Here is an 18,941-nt window from a genome sequence, read left to right on the forward strand (position 1 = left end):
GCTGGGGGGAGAGTGTTCCAACAGGTTGGGGCCAATATCTTCTTAATACTGTCAGGAATTCTTTAGGTGTCAGGCAGAGAAGAGTCTTTCTCAGTGTCTGCTGCCAGAAATGCTTTAACTGAAGATTCCAGAGATAGCACCTAAGAGCTTCTTTGTGCAAAGTATTTATTGAATAGGGTGTTGTGAGTTTTCTGGGCTGTATGGTCACGTTCCAGTAGCATTGTCTCCTGATGTTTCGCCTGCATCTGTGGTTGGCATCTTCAGAGGATCCGATAGTAGTAAACCAAGTAGAGTATATATACCTGTGGAATTTCCAGGGTGGGAGAAAGAACCATTTGCATTGGTTCACAAGTGTTAAAGGTGCAGTGTGCAAGTTTAATTTATGTCATGCTTTGTGTGTTCCTGCATGGCAAAAGGTTTGACTTGATGGCCCTTGTGGTCTCTTCCAACTCCATGATTCTGTGTGATTCATTTCTATCCTGCTTTTCCATATTATAAACCTGCTGACGTACATGAAGCTTCTTCATATTGAAACAGACTATTGGCCCAGTAGTGTCCACTCAGACCAGCGGTGGCTGTTCAGGATCTCAGATAGAGACACTCAGACAGCAGTGGCTGTTCAGGAGCATCAGTGGCGCAGTGGTTAAGAGCAGGTGCATTCTAATCTGGAGGAACCGGGTTTGATTCCCCACTCTGCTGCCTGAGCTGTGGAGGCTTATCTGGGGAATTCAGATTAGCCTGTGCACTCCCACACATGCCATCTGGGTGATCTTGGGCTAGTCACAGCTTTCTGGAGCTCTCTCAGCCCCACCTACCTCACAGGATGTTTGTTGTGAGGGGGGAAGGGCAAGGAGATTGTAAGCCCCTTTGAATCTCCTACAGGAGAGAAAGGGGGGATATGAATCCAAATTCCTCCTCCTCCTCCTCCTCCTCCTCCTCCTCCACATTGCTTCCTACCTGGTCCGTTTAGCTGGTGATGCTATGGATTGAACCAGGGACTTTCCGCCTAGCAGATGCTCTATCACTGGGCCACAGCTGCTCATGCAAATTTAGTTTGCAAAGGTTAAAACGCATAAAATGCAATATAATCCATGAAAACCTCAAGCAAAAAAGACGACAAAAGAAAACAAACAATACAATACAAGCCAGGAAAAATCCTATTCCAGAGGCCCCAGACTTTTCCAGCCCATGGACAGCTTTGGCTTGCTAACATAGCTCAATGCGCACAGCCACAAAATGGATCCCATAGAATGGCCATTGCAAGAGGCGGAGCCAGCCACAAAGTGGCTGCTGTAGGTTACGTTCAGTCACATAGTGAAGATCCTTGTGCTGTGGTGGTAGCTGCCGCCAAAGCAATGTTCTTAAATATCTGCATGGTTAATCTGTAACGAACCGAGTCCATACAGTCAGAATCTTCATAGTAAAAGAAAGATCTTTATTGAAAAGGCTAGATTCATTCATCGTTCTTGTGAGAACTGATTATCAGAATACAAAAAGACTTCAAGAGAACTCTGGCCCGGCCCACTCAGACAGGTTCACACACCAGGCCAGGCCAGTTTGGGAAAAGCACCAAGCAGAGACAACACAAAGTGAAACAGTAAAACCTCAGCAGGTGTTAGCAGTAACCATCCGCATTCCAAACCCTTTTTCACATGCCGCCCCCCTGAAGGGCCCCCTCCACCCGGTTGATCAGGGAACACCTTATGGAACACCTTAACCAAATGCAGAGCTTTCACGTCCGAGGCATAAACCCATTGGCTGTACCCCAGGAGAAAACCCAACCACAAGATGAGATGCTGTAAGCGATTGCGATGCAAGTGGGAATCAAGGATGGCCTCCACCTCGTAGTCCTCTTCACCATCACTCATCTGATTCACACAATCAGAGCCTGGCTGGGAAAAGCCCCACATGGACATCCCGACATTCTAAAAATGTTTGGCATGCACCAAGAAAGGTCTCAGTGGGCTCTGTGATGCCCCCGAGCACCATGTTGGGAAACGCTGTCCTGTTCAAGCACCTGCCAGAACAGTCATGTTTTTTCAAAGCCTTCAGAAGGCCTGTGGTGAGGGTGGTCATAATGCAGCCCTTTGGGGAAGGGATTCTTAAAATTCAGGGGCAGCCACTAAGAAGGCCTTGCATTCTTCCCCACTGGATTCACCTGTGGTCAGGACTGGTGTATTTTAAAATAGTTAATGATTTATTTAATGTATTCCATGGTTAGAGTTCTGTTTAGATTACCTCAGAGTATTGGCAGGAACATACAGATGGCGGAGGTCCTTCAGGTACCCATCCTGATTGAAACTCTAAAGGTGAAAACTTGTACTTTGCATTGGGCTCAGAGAAAGATCAAAAGCTAATGCAAGTAGTATAAAATTGATGTAATACAAGTTTTGCTTAAGCATTTTGATTGCCACATTCTAACCCAGTTGAAGTTTCCAAACCACCTATAATAAACCTGATGGGATGTTACTAAGACAAGCATGTCAGTGGCCAGATTTGCTGCTTGCAAACCAAGCGCAGGAGCCGCTCCTTGCCACCTCTGACACCAGCTTACCTAGGGACAGAGGTGAGTTTAGGAACACTCTCAGACTGCAGACCTCCTCTTCCCTGTGTATGCTGTAATCTTACTGAGCCGTGGACTTTCCACTCTCTTGTATAGACAGCATGCACGTATGCAACATTCCAGGCTAACCGAGGGCAGATTGTCACACAGATAGAATCAAATAGATAGGGGTGCAGGCTGTGCAAAACAGACTACATGAGGGGTATGAAACATGCAGCTCAGGGGCTGGATCTGGCCCCTGGAGGGGGCTTATAAGGCCCATGAGCCAGCTCACTCCACCCCCCTGGCCTGATAAGCTCTCTCAAGGCATCTACCCCACCCTGCTGCAGGCTTGCCAGTCCAGGCATTCCTTACCAGTCCAGGCATTCCCCCCACCCCCATGCCATTCTTGGCCAGCTGAGGCAGCCTCACACACCCCGGGCCTGACCCAGCTCAACCAAGTCACACTTATGTCATATCCGACCCACATAACAAAGGAGTTTGACACCCCTGGTCTATACACATATAAGGAATTCTCTGCATAGGCACCTGGTTTACATGCAAATGCAAACCTGCATTTTGTTTTTTAAGCAGCCTTCAGATGTTTGCTGTTCCACTTGTATTTTCTGTTTGACATATGCACGACGCATTAGATACAGAATATTACATTTATTTATTTATTTATTTATTTATTTACTTTCAAGTTGCCGACTTATGGCAATCCCATAGGGTTTTCTAGGTAAGAGACTTTCAGAGGTGGTTTGCCATTGCCTGCCTCTGTGTAGTGACCCTGGTGTTCCTTGGTAGTTTCCCACCCAAATACCAACCAGGGCCAACTCTGCTTAGCTTCCAAGATCTGACGAGACTGGGCTAGTTGGACTATTAATTAATTTCATTAGATTTCGTAGACCGCCTCATCCCCGGAGGGCTCTCGGCGGTTCACAACACAAAAACCAAAGAACAATCAATAAATTACTTAAATTACCTCTAAAAACATTAAAATCGGTTATGCAGCATAACAACCCATATTAGCGGCACCTGGTCTTATGGCTGGGAGGGACTGGCAGCGCCCCAGATGGAACTACTGGTAATATAGGGCACTGCCAGAGATGACACTATGGCAGGGCCTCACAAGGGGGCAGCCAATCTGCGGCTGGCCTCACAGCAACTTGACTATCCAAGTCAAGGCTTGTTACTTGAGATTTAGAATTGATCTGAAGAGCTCTGGATCAGTTATTTAAAAATGGGGGTGGGGGGGTAGCCTTCCTTTTGGGAAAGTTTTGGAAGTTGAACCTCTTTTTTGTGGCCCATCTTCTGCAACAGTGATTCTAAGCCCATCTACTGAGAAGTAAAGTTGATGTTACTCAGTTGGCCCCTTTTCCAGGATTGTGTCCTTGAGGACTACAGTTTATGTAATATCAGTAGCTAGCCTGCACGTGGAGCAGGTCTGAAAGCTTGTAAAAGTCTGATGCTTCTGAAAACAAACAGCCTTCATCTGTGCAACTGATTCTAGGTGATTTCAACTCAGCCATTCCAAAACTGTAGAAACTGAGAAAATATGTGAACAGAAACCAAAACAGGGAGACTTGGGATCAACACACACTTTGTCAACTCTGTATTTGTTCTCTTTCTGAGAGACTGCAAAGAGAGAATTCAGTAAATGCCACTGATTGAGAGACTGAATGTATATAATATTATTCTACATCCCCCACCCCCATCCCAACTATGTTTTCCTAGAATAAACGTTTGGAGGAAGTGAAGCGGCAGGAACAGGAACTTCTGGAGGCTCAGTCCGCCCCCTTGAGAAACTATTTGATGAAGCATGTCATGCCCACTCTGATGCAAGGCCTGAACGTGTGCTGCATGATCAGGCCAGATGACCCAGTGGATTTTCTGGTAAGGGGGTGCTTGACCTTTTCTCAGGAAATCTCCATCCCAGAGGGCAAGCTGGGTTAGTCTTTGGCAGCCGAAAAGATGGACATCTGGAAGACTTCCAAATATATTATGGCTTAAGACCCAATTAGAAAAATGAGATGGGCCATGTAATCTACACACTGCTCAGTTCATTGCAGTCAGACAGCTATAGGAGGGCATGGGTCTGCTTCTTAACGAAATGACACCACTCAGTTTACTGAAGTCAGTGATACTGTTTCTTTGGCCGTTAAGTGGCAGCTGACTAATGGCAACCCTGTGGGGATTTCAAGACAAGGGATGTTTAGAAGTAGTTTGCAAATTGCCTGCCTCTGTGTAGCAACTTTGGATTTCCTCGGTGTTCTCCCATCCAAATACTAACCAGGGCCAACCCTGCTTAGCTTCCCAGCTCTGACAAAACTGGACTAGCTTGGACTTGGGCTTTAGAAGAGTCTAACTCTGTTGAGGACTGCACTGTCAGTTCACAGGGGGATTTATTTCCCAGGTTACAAACAGCAGAAAGACTGGGATGCTATTACCAATAGAAGTCAGAAATCCCTTTATTCCAGGAATTTGGGGGATGTGGGGTGTTCTTAATTACATTACAGAACAGAGATGAAATCAAGATTCAATCAAAAGAGCATAGCGATTCAATCAGAGTGGGTGTGGACCACCCCATCTGTTCATGAATTAGCCCAAGAGGATGAATTTGAATAGTGGTGAGTGGTACAATACCCCTCCTTTACAGGTTTCCTTAAGCTATTCAGATTCATTCTACTTCATTAGTTTATCAGCAGCTGGTTGTGTGTGGTCCACGCCCACTCTGATCAGATCCTTTGCTGTTTCCCTTACATCTTTATTTCCTCTGTGTTCAGCAATGTGATGAAAGATGCCCCAGCCTTGGAAACTGGATCTTCTGTAATAACTCCCTTCTCCTTCACCTTTCTGCTGGCCATTTGCACTGTTTTATATAAATCTCACTGCTAACAGAATGTAATGCAAAGTGGGCATTTGATGGGTTAGGTTCCCAACTGCCCAGCATTGGGCTGCCCATGGGCCCTCAGTAGCTGAGCAAAAAAGGAACCGGTAGCTGTAGCAGCCTCCTCTTCCTCCATATCTCCTCTCCTAGATTGTCTGAGGACAAGCAGCATTGGCTGTTGCATGCTGCTGGCTGTTGTTTGACCACCTGTCTGGGCGCAGCTGTGGCTCTTGGGATCAGCAGTAGCGGGTGAACCCCAAAGGAAAAAGGCAAGCGGTGTACCAGCAGCGGCTGCTACTTCTAGGTGTGTGGCTGCCATTTACCAAGGCTGGTGAAAAAGAAGTGGCTAGGAGAGGCAGTATTTACCTGCCTGTTCCCTTTTCACTGCATTGTGAGAACTTGAACAGCATCTTACCAAGAACCCCAAAACTTAGTACCTGCTCTGGCAACATGATTCCCTGCCCCCTTCAGTCAGTGGTACATCTCCTTCTGCAATGCCCATATGCGTCCCAACTGAGGCTAAAATGAGTTGTGTTGTGTTTTAATAAATACTTTATTGAGCAACTTTAGAGCCAAAAAGTTCAGCTCCTCTTAGAGGATTCTGACCCTCAATGTGCTTATTTTGTTGTTTGTATTTTGGAGGCTGCAGAGAAGAGTTGAAGTCTTTTTAGATATAGTCTTATTTAAGTTTTATGGCTTTTTTGTTCAAGACAAGATCTCAGTCTAACATCAGGAGGGTTGAAAGAAAGAAAAGCATTGTGATATGAAGGGTATGTCAAGCTGTGATAGCTATTTCAGTGCAAGGCACTGTCCAGTACCACAGCTGTGCCAGAGAGATAAGAAAACTTCTATACATCCTTTTTCAGTTCATTCAAGGAAGTGCATGCTTATTGTTTATTTATATTCCACTTTTCTCCCTCATGGAGTCTCCCTCATGGGGACAACATCCCCCCCCCCCGCACTTTATCCTCAGAACAACAGTGCTCTGAGGTAGATTCGGCTGAAAAATTATAATGGATCCAAGGTCACCAGGTCAGCTTCCTTGGCACAAGAAGGGATTTGAGCTCACCTGTCCCAAACTTTAGTCCACATGTCTAACCACAACACTGAGCTATAGTTCTCAGATCGGTTCACTGAATTTCACTGTTCATTGTTTTCTCAACAGGCCGAATATCTCTTCAAGAACAATCCTGAATTTGAATAAGAAATGCACCAACACATTGCATTAGAAGCTGTAGTCATTCCATGATCCAGCTCCTTCTAATTTACTATTATTGTTGTAAAATGGGGGGGGGGGGGGGGTTGATGCTGAAATAAAATATTCTATGTTCTCTTTAGTTTGTATCAGGTACATTTGCTCTTCCTCAAAACTGTACAGTGATGACTGATTGAGAAAAGCAGTCAGGGCGTTCTCTGATCCAAAAGGGATTCCTACCTTTCAGCCTAACATTGAATTTTACATTCCTCAAAATTGGAATAAGTACTTGGGATGTGATAAAGAATGGCTTTTCAGGAATGAAAGTAAAACCACATGGAATCCCATAAATGTGTGCAAAAAAGCATTCAAATCAGGCTAAAATTAACAAGAAAGGGCTCAGGCAGTTATGCACTTATCCTTCCATGCCATCTAGGAGACCTCCCAGGCACTACAAGGAAAGACAACGAGCAGGGCATTTCTTGACTGTTTTCTTTTTTAAAAATCTAATTAGCTTTTTATGGTTCCCCTGCCTACTACTTTGATTTCACAGTAAGGTTAAAAGGGCTTTCTTGTGAAGTGTTGTGATTTCTCTCCTGCCTCCTAACAGGGTGCCCAGGTGCCGCTGCAGCAACTCATGTTTACCTTTAAAGCACAAGGCACCAATGTGCGTGACTCAGGGTAGGTGCAGAGATGGTTTTTCCTGATACAGCAGTTTTGCAAAGTGTGGTGATCTTGACATGTTACATGGCTAGGGAGCTCTGCAGCAAGGTCAAAAGCAGGTGAGGGCAATGAAGTGGCATGCAGAGAAGGGTTTTTAAAAATCATCTATCCTGAAAATGCATTTTAAGCAAATACATGTGTGGGTTTAGTTATAAGCATTTGCATGTAATGCATATAATTAGACCCTAAAAGTAGGAGTATATCAGCAGCACTCCAGTTGCTGTGCTAAATCCGATCAGAGGTCCCTTCTAGGTGCAGAGACAGAATGCTTCATTGGGCAACATTGGCCACTGAGAAAGCACCATGTCCTGTTTGTGGCTAACAGCCATTCTCTGTTTGCCCCCAGAATCTGGGAATCTCAGGTATGCTGCATCTGAGTGTGGCAAGTCTAATTAAATTTGTACCTGATACATATAATTGTTTAAAGACACGTGTAAATTAGTGTCAGGGATTCATATTGTAGCAAAGATTCAACATTGATTTAGCCTGCCCTCCTTCAAGAATATTTTCCCCATTCCTCAATCATGTTAATTACGCTTTCCTGCATCTTTTCTCTCTCTATAATATCCCCTTTCATGAACAGGCAGATGGAAACATTTTAAAAATATACAAAAATATAGATTTTGACATCCTCATGATGACATTTCTAATTGTATTTACTATGCAGTAACTTGAAATGTGCCTTTTTGTTTGCCACTGCATAATGAGTTGATCCTCTCAGTGGTTTTTCCCACCCAGTGTGATACCATGTTCTCTTCTACGGTAAGACATAACCAGTTCAGGTCCCATCAGTGTATATGTAAAGATGGGCCTCCTCCCCTCCCTGTCAGTGGTGTGATGTTTTATTTTTTGAATCCCATCTGTTTGTTCTGTTGCTCTGCCACGCAGCTTGGAGATTCATTTTGGACCAAGGTTTACCAATGTACCTCAATTGCTACTGCTCCCTGTTGTTGGTGTGCATGGGTGGAAAAGAGCAACTTTTAACATTATGTTGAGGGAATTCACTGAAGGCCATGTAGGAAGATTGATTTACTGCTGCTTTTAACCCCCCTGGAGTTTGCAATGTAAATGCAATTAGCCTATCAGGCCTTTTCAGCCTTCATGAGATTTCATCACCCTTACAATGACAAGACACACAACGGGCTTCTTACCAACACCTACTAGCACTGAGACTCTGACTCTGCCTTAAAGCCAGCTCAACATATGCACGTGGGATTAATAATCCCTGTGCAACCCTTTCAAATATATGCACTTATACTGAATTACAAATAAAGAGCACAAATATTTTATCCCTGTCCATTCTTTCCAAGTTTATTAGCGTTATGTACTGATCAAAATAATAGTCCGAGCAAGCTTGGAGGAATGTTGAATATTGGCCCTTACCTATATTGCTCCAGGTGTTTAATCATAAGAGTTCTATATTAAGATCAGGGTTTTTTTAGCCCAGCATGGCCGCGCTGTAATGACGCTAGCTTCTTATCCCAAGGTATACGATCTCTGAACACAGAAGACCTATCATGGTTAATTCATCATTTTCCTACAATTTTTTCACTGTATCTCGACTAACATTAATAACCCTATTATTACTTTATTTCTGAAGAATAACACATTTATTCTTTGTTCATTTTTAATGCATCTCTATGTGTAAAACAGTGATTCCGGATTAATTAAAACAAGATACAGGTGATGCGCATGTTGCGGAAATCAAGCAAGGAGCCATCAGCGAAAGTGTCCCCTCCGCAGACGCGCATGCGCCTTCTCCGTGCTAACCGTTAGCCCTTTTCAAAACTTCAAACGTTTTCCTCCCCCGTCAAGACTACGTCTCCCGTGAGGCGCCGCGGGGCAACGAAGCCGGAGCGCAGCCGCAGTCGCGCTTTTTGCGTCATCGGGCGCAGCGAAGGCAGGGGAGGAGGTGGGCGTCAGGCTTGCGTCAGCACGCCCACAGGCTCCCCTGCACGCCTCTGTCCCCTCCCCCGCCCAGAACGTTGCTGTGGTAGCGCCTGGGCGCCATGTTAGGAGGCCGGAGGGGAGGAAGAAGAGAAGGAAGAGGCAGCGAGAGCAGCCGCCGCCGCCGCCACCACCAGGCCTAGTGAGCGGCCCCGGCTCCTTCCCCCTTCGCGAGAGGACCAGCGCCGGGCCCGTATCATGCTCACGGCGCCCGCTCGTCAGGGGCGGGAAGAGTGACTGTTCCGCGGAAGAGACGGCGGCGGCGGCGTTGAATCACAGCCGGAGAGACGATGCCGTTGTAAGTCGAGGCCTGGCCGGAGAACAGGGCGGGCGGGTGGGCTGTCTCGAGCGTGCCGGGGAGCCCTTTTCGAGACTGCCGGGCGAGCTCTTCCGGGGCCGCCGGGATTCCCCCGACTGCCTCCGACCTTCTCTCCTCCCCCTCCGGATCGAGGCGAGCCTCCCTTGACCGCCTGCTCCCGCGCTGAGGGAGGCCTGGCGCCTCGGCGGCTGCTGCTTATCTCTTCCCGGTCCTGAAAGGGGGCGGGGGAGAGGGAGGCGGACGGGGCCCGCTCGGCCTCGGCCTTCGCTCCAGGGTCGGCGACTACCGGTGGCGGGTTGTTTTCCCGCTCACGTGATTCGGGGAAGGGGGGGTGCCGCCGCCTCTGGCCTCGCAGCCGCCCTCCTGCCCGCCTTCTGTTGCCTCTTCGGCTGCGGCGAGTGGGGGCGATGCTTCCCAACTGTGGGGAACCCCCCTTGCAAAGGGGAGGGGAACGGCCGCCATCGTAGCCCGTTTGCAACAGTCGCCCCCCGATTGCATTTCCCATCCGCTCCGCTGCACGCTACGGTAGAGCAACAGGCCTGGGTCACGGAAGAGCTGCAGGCGTGTTTTCTCGCCCGCAAAGGGGAGGCGGCGGCGACAGGGTCTCACTTGATATGGAAATGTGGGTCTTTTTTCCCCAGACGGGGTTATGATCCCCGGTTCGGTTTTAACGATGTGCAACGGAAGTGGCAACTCGTGTCTTGCTTTGCCGCTCACCCTAAACCTTTTGTTTTGGTCTCTTCATGCTGGGGCTGTGGGGCGATGGAGTTCAATAAGAAACCTGATTATTATTTTTTAAATCGTTAGCACGTGCTGTTCCCTTGGACGTATTGTGAGGCTTTTTGCGTGTTTGTGTACGGAAGTGAAAGAGTTTAGCAAAGCGTTGCGGGTATAGTAATGAATGTATCTAAACGAAAGAAGTGCTCTTTGCAAAAGCGTTGCGTTGTAGTACAAAACCCACGGGTGGTTCTACAATAGCTCAATCCTTGTAAGTATACTGTGTTGTGGTGTCATGGATTTTAAGTTGTATCAGTGGAAGTTGTTGGATTTTGATCTGTTGGTGGGCAGATTGATTTTTTTTCCTTTCCGTAGCGAGGTTTTTCCAGTTTCTTATAAACTGCTTAGTATTTTATTCACGTTGTAAGTTTCAGATAAGCTACTAACAAATTTTTGCATATTTAGGCATGGTGGAAATATTTCACCAGGCCAAAATATTTGTATTTGGAACTAATTTTAGCAAGTACCAAGGGCCTGGGGTCACCTTGCACATTGCAGCTCTAATAAAAATTTAGTTGAAATGAAAACTGTTGAATGTTTTAAGTGGTTTTTGATTGAGTTTTTGCCAACTTAAAGCTAAGCAAGAAACCTCCCCTCTACCAACTTAGTGAACTGAAAGGTAGCAGGTGTGTGTGTTCTGTGGGAAAGTGATGAAATGCATAGTAATTTGAATCTTTATGAAAATACTACCGTAACTAAAATGCACTGGTTAATTTTGGATTCTTTTGATTTTTTCTTAAAAGGATAGATTAATGTCTTCAGCAGTGTTACAACTTGTTTTATACTGGAATGGGTATTGCCATTATTTTTTTGCTAGTAAATTACAGAAAAGTGTGAATTGTGGTAAGGCTGTATTGTATGTAAAAAAAAGTAGTTAGTGGTGTTGTACTCAGTTGTAGCAAAGTGAAACAGAAGTAATATTTTGAAAACTTGAATAATTTAATCCAATCTTTGTTTTTGCGGGTCAAGAGTTCACTTTATTAGTTACATTGAGAATCCATTCCAAGCTATGAAGAGTTCAAACAACAGAAAGGAGTGGAGTGTGGGGAGAGCTTGCAAGGGGAGGCCATTCAGTCAAAAAGAAAATGTAATCAGGCAAGAATTAAATCAAATCAGAATGGGTGGGAGCCCTCCTGGCTTATCTTATCTGGCCTATCTAATATTGGTAATGGTTTTTAACCTCTCTGAATGACATGATTACTCATAGAATGGTGTTCTACACTTGTCTCTCTTGTAATTTTCCCCACTCAGTTTCTTCAAATCCCTGTATAAACATGGCTGTTTTGGATGGACACTGCTGATTAAGGGAGCTCTGACTCAAAACAGCTCATGCTGGAATAATTTTTAAGGTGTCTTTTAAGGTGTTACTGGGCTTCTCTTCAGTATTGTAATGAATACATAATGAGATTTGAATTTCTTCTTTGGTGGCCATAACTTTGATAAGCATGCTATAGTTAATCATAGCTTTCTATAGCTGTCTTTGTTTGTTGATCTTTAAAGGTATTGGAAATTAAGTGAGGAGGAAACATGTTTGAAGTCCCTAACAACTTGATCATATTTCTCACTCTGTACAGGTGTCCTTCTGCACTTAATTCAAGTGTTTATATTATGCTTAAGTTGGCAGGTGATTATACTCTTAAACCCTGTTCAGTTCAAAATGTCACATGCTTATGATACTGAAAATCAATACAAGAACACATTGAGTTGCTGCTGTTTTGTGGCATTGGATAGCTGGGCTTCCAATACTAGTAGCACTGAGGTGCTTTAACTGTAATATCCAATTTAGCATTCCATTGTTGGATGCTAAGCTGGGAGCACAATTTTAGGACTCATTCATAAATATTGCTCATGTATGGATCTAGACCAGTGGCTCTCAACCTTCCTAATGCTGCGACCCTTTAATACAGGTCCTCATGTTGTGGTGACCCCCAACCCTAACATTTATCCATTTTACAGATGGAGAACACTGATGCAGAGAGTCTTAGGCGACCCCTGTGAAAGGGTCGTTCGACCCCCAAAGGGGTCGCAACCCACAGGTTGAGAACCACTGATCTAGACATTCTCTTAAGGCGATGTTACTAATTTGTGTGGTGGTGCTAAAGTTCTGTCCTTATAATATTTTGTTGAAAAATACTACAATCACTTACTTTGAAAAGTGTAATTTTTCTCCTCCCAGTGTTCATCTCATCATAAACTTTTGGAGCTTCAGTATGCCTTTTTACTGTAGGAATCCTCCAATCTTCTACAATAAGTTGCCATTCCTGAAAACCTTTTAAAATGTAGTATGTTTTGGTGAATGTGCAGAGTCTGGCTTTAGGGACTCTGAGGGGCTTTTGTTTTCTGCGAAAGTCCCATTATTTTACATATGTATGAAATCAATTTGTGAGGGGCAAGTTTGCATGTTAGAGCATCTTGTATGCATGCAGAAGGTTCCAGGCTCAATTTCTGGCCTGTCTAATGAAAATAATCAAGATTGTAGGTGGTGTGAAAGTTGGCTGCCAGAGAGCGTGAAAAATCACTGTAAAGAGAAACACCACTGACCTTGATAGATAGGCAGCCCAATCCAGGTGGGGAGGGGATTTGCATAGGGAAAGACAGAGTTGTGACTCAGTGAGGTCTTCTAAAATGTACAGAGTGGCTTTCTTCCTTCTCCCCCCCACCCCCAATCAGCCCTTATATGTAAGTTTGTAAGATGCTTTTGGTACTTGGAGATGTGGAAGTTTTTTATGGAAGGTGCATGTAGTTAATATTTGGCAGGAACACTGTCCATTTTGACCGTCATTAGAAGACATAAGATACAAAACATTAATGTATTTATTCTAGCAAAAATATGAACTTTTTTGGTGCATACTTGTTGGAGAGCGGTGTTTTGTATCAAGCATTAACTAAGATTTCCTTGGATCTGTTTTGATTACATTAATGTATTTTCTTGGGGTGTTCTATGGCATTTTTCATGATGGTTACATACTATGGTTTACTATTATTTGAACAGGTTTGAGGGAATCTTCAGTCTTGCATGCTTCCCCTGGAAGGAAAAAATTAATTTCAAGAGTATTATACTCTGCTGTGAAAGCAGAAGTAACTATTTAGCTGGTGGTAGCTTACAAATGGAGGATTTCCCAACCTCATGCAGCAAAAACATGCTTCACAATTGTGGCTGGGCTATGCTACCTTGAGTAGAAGGGAGTCCAAACGTTTTTTGGATGGACTATAAAGGTGCTCTTTGGCTTGGCTAAAATCTTTGTAAACTATAATGTATGCAGAAGGCATTAAATAAAACATGTATGAATTTGGGGCAGACAGTCGCTAACAACAAAAAAAGTGCAAAGGGTGTATATTCATGTCACATTTCAGCATCTGTAAAAAATACCTTCTTTCCCTCTTTGTACTCACAGAAGGTGTGAGATAGTCTGGTATAGAGATACACCATTAGTGGTACTTGTTTTGTACAGTTAAATATGGGACTATATCCAAATTTAATGTAGATGTGGTCAGAAAATGTGAATTTTGAAGCATCTATAAGCTGGATAAGGTAGAGGTAATCTCCTTGTGCAAGAATTGAGTCATTACTGATCTATGGAGTGATTTCCAACATTCCTGAACTTTTATTCTTTTAGGAAAGTGTTTGTTTACTTCATTTATGTTCCACTTTTCTTCCCAATGGAGGCCTAAAATAGCACACATTTTCCCCCTTTATTTCATCCTCACATCAGCCTTGTGAGGTAGGTCAGGTTGACCTCCAAGATCACTCAACAGGCTTATGTGGCAGAATTGGGATTTGACCCTGAGTCTGACACTAACCAATGATATCACTTTCCTGGTTGTTTAGATTTGATACTATCTGTAGTCCTGCTGCATTAGAAGGAAGTTCTAAGGAATGTATTGGTCCATATAGTATTTAATGAAAATGCGTTGGCACTATTGTGGCTTGATCTTTAGACAAGTTGCATCAAACACCTGCAAAGACAACCTTGCAATATAGCATGCTGAATGATGTTTTACTTCATGGTACATTGATGATGTAGGAAGATAGGTACAGTAGTATGTGGCAATTCAGATCTTCAGCTTTATGGGGCTAAATGTGGCACACAACTGCTTGTGAGTCTGCAGAGATATTTGTTAGTACTTACTAAAGATTTCAATTTTCTCCCTAACAAATTAAACTGGAAGGTGCCAAAATGAATTCATTAATAATGTGATGGATGCTGATATTTTTGCACAAGTTTTCCAAGTATTGCTTCCTTTTTTACCTTTTTGCACCCCAAAACTCCTCTGCTGAGGATTTATTTAGCCAATGCTTCCTTGCATTTGTTAGCTGCCAGTTTGTGAGTGTTCAAAGGATTTGCAGCAGAGCTTACACCTCCCTTCCATTTTGTTACTCTAGGTTTAAAGAATTCTACATAGTGATTAAGTATTCCATGTATCCAGGTAATGTGTGTCTCACAAAAGCTTATGCTGTTATATTTTAGGAATTATGGCCATAGTACGTAATGCCAGTTAAATATAGGTTTCACCCAGCGAATGCTTCTTGATCTGTTGTTTGAGGTGTCGTCGACAATTTTTTTGTGTGTTTTTTAGAATTAACAAACTGATTTATGCGGAAATGGGGCTTATTATAATCATTCTGTCTTACTTACTTTTATTAGTCCAGTTACAACCCAGGGATCACAGCAGACGCAGCAACCGCAGAAGCATTATGGCATTACCTCACCTATCAGTTTAGCTGCCCCCAAGGAGAGTGACTGTCTGCTTACTCAGAAATTAATTGATACCCTAAAACCTTTTGGTGTCTTTGAGGAAGAGGAAGAACTGCAACGCAGGTGAGTGTGGTATCTTTTGTGGAGCGGTGAAAGTCGATGGGAAGGAGCATAGGGAGCTGTTAGCTGTTTTTTCAGATTATTTCTAGATCCCCCACCACGAAAAGTTGAAAGTTCTGATCAGAAGTTAATTACTTGTGACACCTCATTTCTAATTGAGCACATATTTATGTTTGCATAGCTTATACTGCTTATCTTTTTGATTGATGTCGTTGTAGGATTATAATTGCTCTTCCGTGGTCATGTCCTGTGTCATCTTGGCACCTAGGTACTGCATACTGGACACACATTATATGGTTAATTCCAGGGCTGTTAGTGCCTCTGAAAATGTGGAAGTTGACTTCTGGGTTTATTAACTTGACCAGAAAGGAGTAATAGGTCATTATTGTCTTGGGATCTGGGAAGAATTGGAAGTGGGGTAGACAGGCTTCCAAGGATGGCACATTGAATTCATTTACTTACACCCAAGTGTTGGGCTATATCCAGTAGGATAGATTCAGCCTCCAGTGAGCAGAAGGGATTCCTCATTCCTTTCCTCTGCAGACCCCTTCTGGGTTTATTAACTTGACCAGAAAGGAGTAATAGGTCATTATTGTCTTGGGATCTGGGAAGAATTGGAAGTGGGGTAGACAGGCTTCCAAGGATGGCACATTGAATTCATTTACTTACACCCAAGTGTTGGGCTATATCCAGTAGGATAGATTCAGCCTCCAGTGAGCAGAAGGGATTCCTCATTCCTTTCCTCTGCCATTCCCAGGGATCTTTGATCATCCACTGGGGATTGGGGGAATATTCAGTATGTCAGCAGAGACGTCATCTCTTGGGATTCATCTTATTAAAAAATTATTTGGAAGTATTTTATGTACTTTTAGCATTATAATTGTCAAGAATTTACACTTATTCTTATTGGTTTTGCTGTAATAAAGGAAATGCTGCTAGATGTAAGGGTCTGGGGTCTGAAGTTCTATATTTGGTTTTTAAATTTGGTGTCACTTTGATTGGTCTGAAATGCCAGTTTAAGTTGTGAGAAGTCTCTGTTGGGCTTTCCATTGCCAAAAGAAGAGAGAAGGAACTCCTAGATGTATGGAGCTTCCAGTTTCTTATGCTATGGCAGCTCCCTAAGTAGTTTATGCCACTAAATATTGCTGCTATGTCCCCAAAGCTTGTGTGGGTGGAAGCATTGCTGTCAGTAACTTCTAGTTTCTTGGTCTTACACTTGCTAAAATAAGCATATCCTGATTATAAAAGTAAGTGCCAGACCTTCCCCCAGTCAAAATTATTCTACCCTGATGACTCTTGCATTGTGGTTTGAGAACTATAGATAAGGTAGGTAGAAAATTGGGGAGACCTGTTTCCTGTAGCACCTTTGGCCACTCAGTAGCTCATCAGATTTTCAGAGGGAGGATTGCTAATGTTTGAGCTAGTCTCTCTTGCTGTGCTCCAACAATTTGATACATTTCTATAGTATTTGCGTCCCACTTTTCTATCCAACCAGGGCCACCTCAGCATATAACAAGCAAGCGTAATAAAAATGCACTACATAAAACCAGAGTTATAAATGCACGAGCAGATTAAAGCATAAGACGGAAAGGAGGGTTCACTGAGGGACACCAGACAAAACAGAACACTTCATCTGTTGATAGGAAGCAGTTATGTGAGGCATTTTGGTGGAAAAGCTGGTCTGCGTGCAGTGAAAAGGACTAAACCGGTTCACTTCTTCTCATCAAGCTGCTGTGAGAGGAACTGGCCAAGCACCCTTTTTTCTGGCATCTTTGAGGCCAATTCATAGGGATTCTGTGAGAATCCAGTGGGAGAATTTCTATACGTTTTGCTGTGAATGCTGTAGAGCAGGGGTGGCTAACCTGTGGTGCTTCCAGATGTTCGTGGACTACAGTTCCCATCAGCTCCTGCTAGTATGGCTATTGACCATGCTGGCAGGGGCTGATGGGAATTGTAGTCCATAAACATCTGGAGCGCCATAGGTTGGCCACCCCTACTGTAGAGGAAAGATGGAGTCCAAGTTTTATGAAATGATTTTGGAATTAGTGTCAATAAGCTAAATCATTCCCTAGAATCAGAGTGTACTCTAACATCTCAGTTCTTTAAATCCTGTTGATGCATGTCTTAGTTTGGTGTAACCGTGTGTGCAATCCTGTTTCATCAACAGAATTCTAATTTTGGGAAAACTGAACAACCTGGTGAAGGAATGGATACGAGAAATCAGTGAAATTAAGGTATGATTGTCTTTCTGTAGATGCAAAAGTGATTTCTTAAGGAATCGGATTAGAACTTGTAGTTAAAACCACATACATCTATACAGTATATGGCTGACTTAGTACCGGGATTCCAACTCTGGCCCCCCAGATGTTCATGGACTACAGTTCCAGAAACGCCAACAGTTCCCACAATGCCAATGGCATTATGCTGGGGCTGAGAGGTACCTTAGTCCATGAACATCCAGAAGGCCAGAGTTGGGACACCCCTGGCTCAGTATGATGTGCCATACCAAGGTTGATTAGATAAACTAATAGAATGCTATTGAGATGGTAGCAGTATTGTAGTTTTATATGCTGCTTTTGTAACTGCCAGATAGCAGGCTCTAGTACAGCAGCTGGCTGCATACCTATGTATCCATAGCTGAATTATTTTATCCTGAATAGCTGAATAACTATCCTTACTGCTTACCAGTACCCTGTGACTGAAGAAAGGTCTGATGAATGTCAGACTAATTGCTTTTGCTCTGCTTAACATTTTTTAAATCTTCTGTTTTCTCTCTTAGAATCTTCCACAGTCTGTAATAGAAAATGTTGGAGGGAAAATATTTACCTTTGGATCATATAGGTTAGGTGTACACACAAAAGGTAATGTGCTTGCTCTGTGAAAGAGAATATATTTTAAACACTGTATTTCTCTAAAATGTTGCTACTTCAATTGTTTTCTTGGTGGCCAGCGTGGGATGCAATATTAAATCTCAGTAAAGAATGCTATTGCAAATGAAAGAAATCACCTGCTTTCAACAGAGCTTTTTATCTTCAGACGTGTGATCGGTAAAGATCACATGTGAGAGCCAGCGTGGTGTCGTGATTAAGAGCAGGTGGATTCTAATCTGGAGAACCGGGTTTGATTTCCCACTTCTCCACCTGTATGGCAGAGCCTTATCTGGTAAACCAGATGTATTTCCTCACTCCTACATTCCTGCTGGGTGACCTTGGGCCAATCACAGTTCTCTCTGAACTCTCTCAGCCTCATCTACCTCACAAGGTGCCTCTTGGGGGAGAGGAAGGGAAAGGAGCTTGTAAGCCACCTTGAGTCTCCTTACAGGAGAGAAAGGTAGGGTATAAATCCAAACTCTTCTTCTTCTAAAGTAATTGACTAGAAACTGCTTCATACTAATCATAGCAGAACTACTTTCTAAATAGAGCCACATCTTTTTTATATTTGTATAATATAGCAAGTTCATCTATATTGATTGTTTTGTCGAAGGCTTTCACGGCTGGATTCAACTGGTTGTGGTGGGTTTTCTGGGCTGTCCACCAGACCACGGCCACACAGCCCGGAAAACCCACCACAGCCTATATCAGTGGTGGCGAACCTTTGGCACTCCAGATGTTATGGACTACAATTCCCATCAGCCCCTTCCAGCATGACCAATTGGCCATGCTGGTAGGGGCTGATGGGAATTGTAGTCCATAACATCTGGAGTGCCAAAGGTTCGCCATCACGGGCCTATA

General features: G+C 43.7%; 2 protein-coding genes across 4 annotated transcripts in view; both read left to right on the plus strand.

The window, feature by feature from the left end:
* AK7 (adenylate kinase 7) overlaps positions 1 to 6,750 on the plus strand; it is a 44,962-nt gene extending 38,212 nt beyond the window's left edge. Inside the window, exons 17-18 of the mRNA XM_048483302.1 lie at positions 4,280 to 4,438; positions 6,598 to 6,750. Of these exons, the coding sequence (XP_048339259.1) occupies positions 4,280 to 4,438; positions 6,598 to 6,636 (198 nt within the window). The 3' untranslated portion in view covers positions 6,637 to 6,750. The remainder of the gene's footprint in view (positions 1 to 4,279; positions 4,439 to 6,597) is intronic.
* A 2,547-nt stretch (positions 6,751 to 9,297) lies between these two features.
* PAPOLA (poly(A) polymerase alpha) overlaps positions 9,298 to 18,941 on the plus strand; it is a 36,859-nt gene continuing 27,215 nt past the window's right edge. The window contains exons 1-4 of one of the 3 annotated variants that reach the window (XM_048485319.1): positions 9,298 to 9,595; positions 15,040 to 15,213; positions 17,378 to 17,444; positions 17,990 to 18,071. In XM_048485319.1, the coding sequence (XP_048341276.1) occupies positions 9,588 to 9,595; positions 15,040 to 15,213; positions 17,378 to 17,444; positions 17,990 to 18,071 (331 nt within the window). In that variant the 5' untranslated portion in view covers positions 9,298 to 9,587. Of the gene's footprint in view, positions 9,596 to 10,109; positions 10,239 to 15,039; positions 15,214 to 17,377; positions 17,445 to 17,989; positions 18,072 to 18,941 lie in introns of those variants that run through there. The other 2 variants (XM_048485317.1, XM_048485318.1) reach the window with 2 other exon arrangements.

Source organism: Sphaerodactylus townsendi, linkage group LG02, assembly GCF_021028975.2.
Source record: "Sphaerodactylus townsendi isolate TG3544 linkage group LG02, MPM_Stown_v2.3, whole genome shotgun sequence".
Lineage (NCBI taxonomy): Eukaryota > Metazoa > Chordata > Lepidosauria > Squamata > Sphaerodactylidae > Sphaerodactylus > Sphaerodactylus townsendi.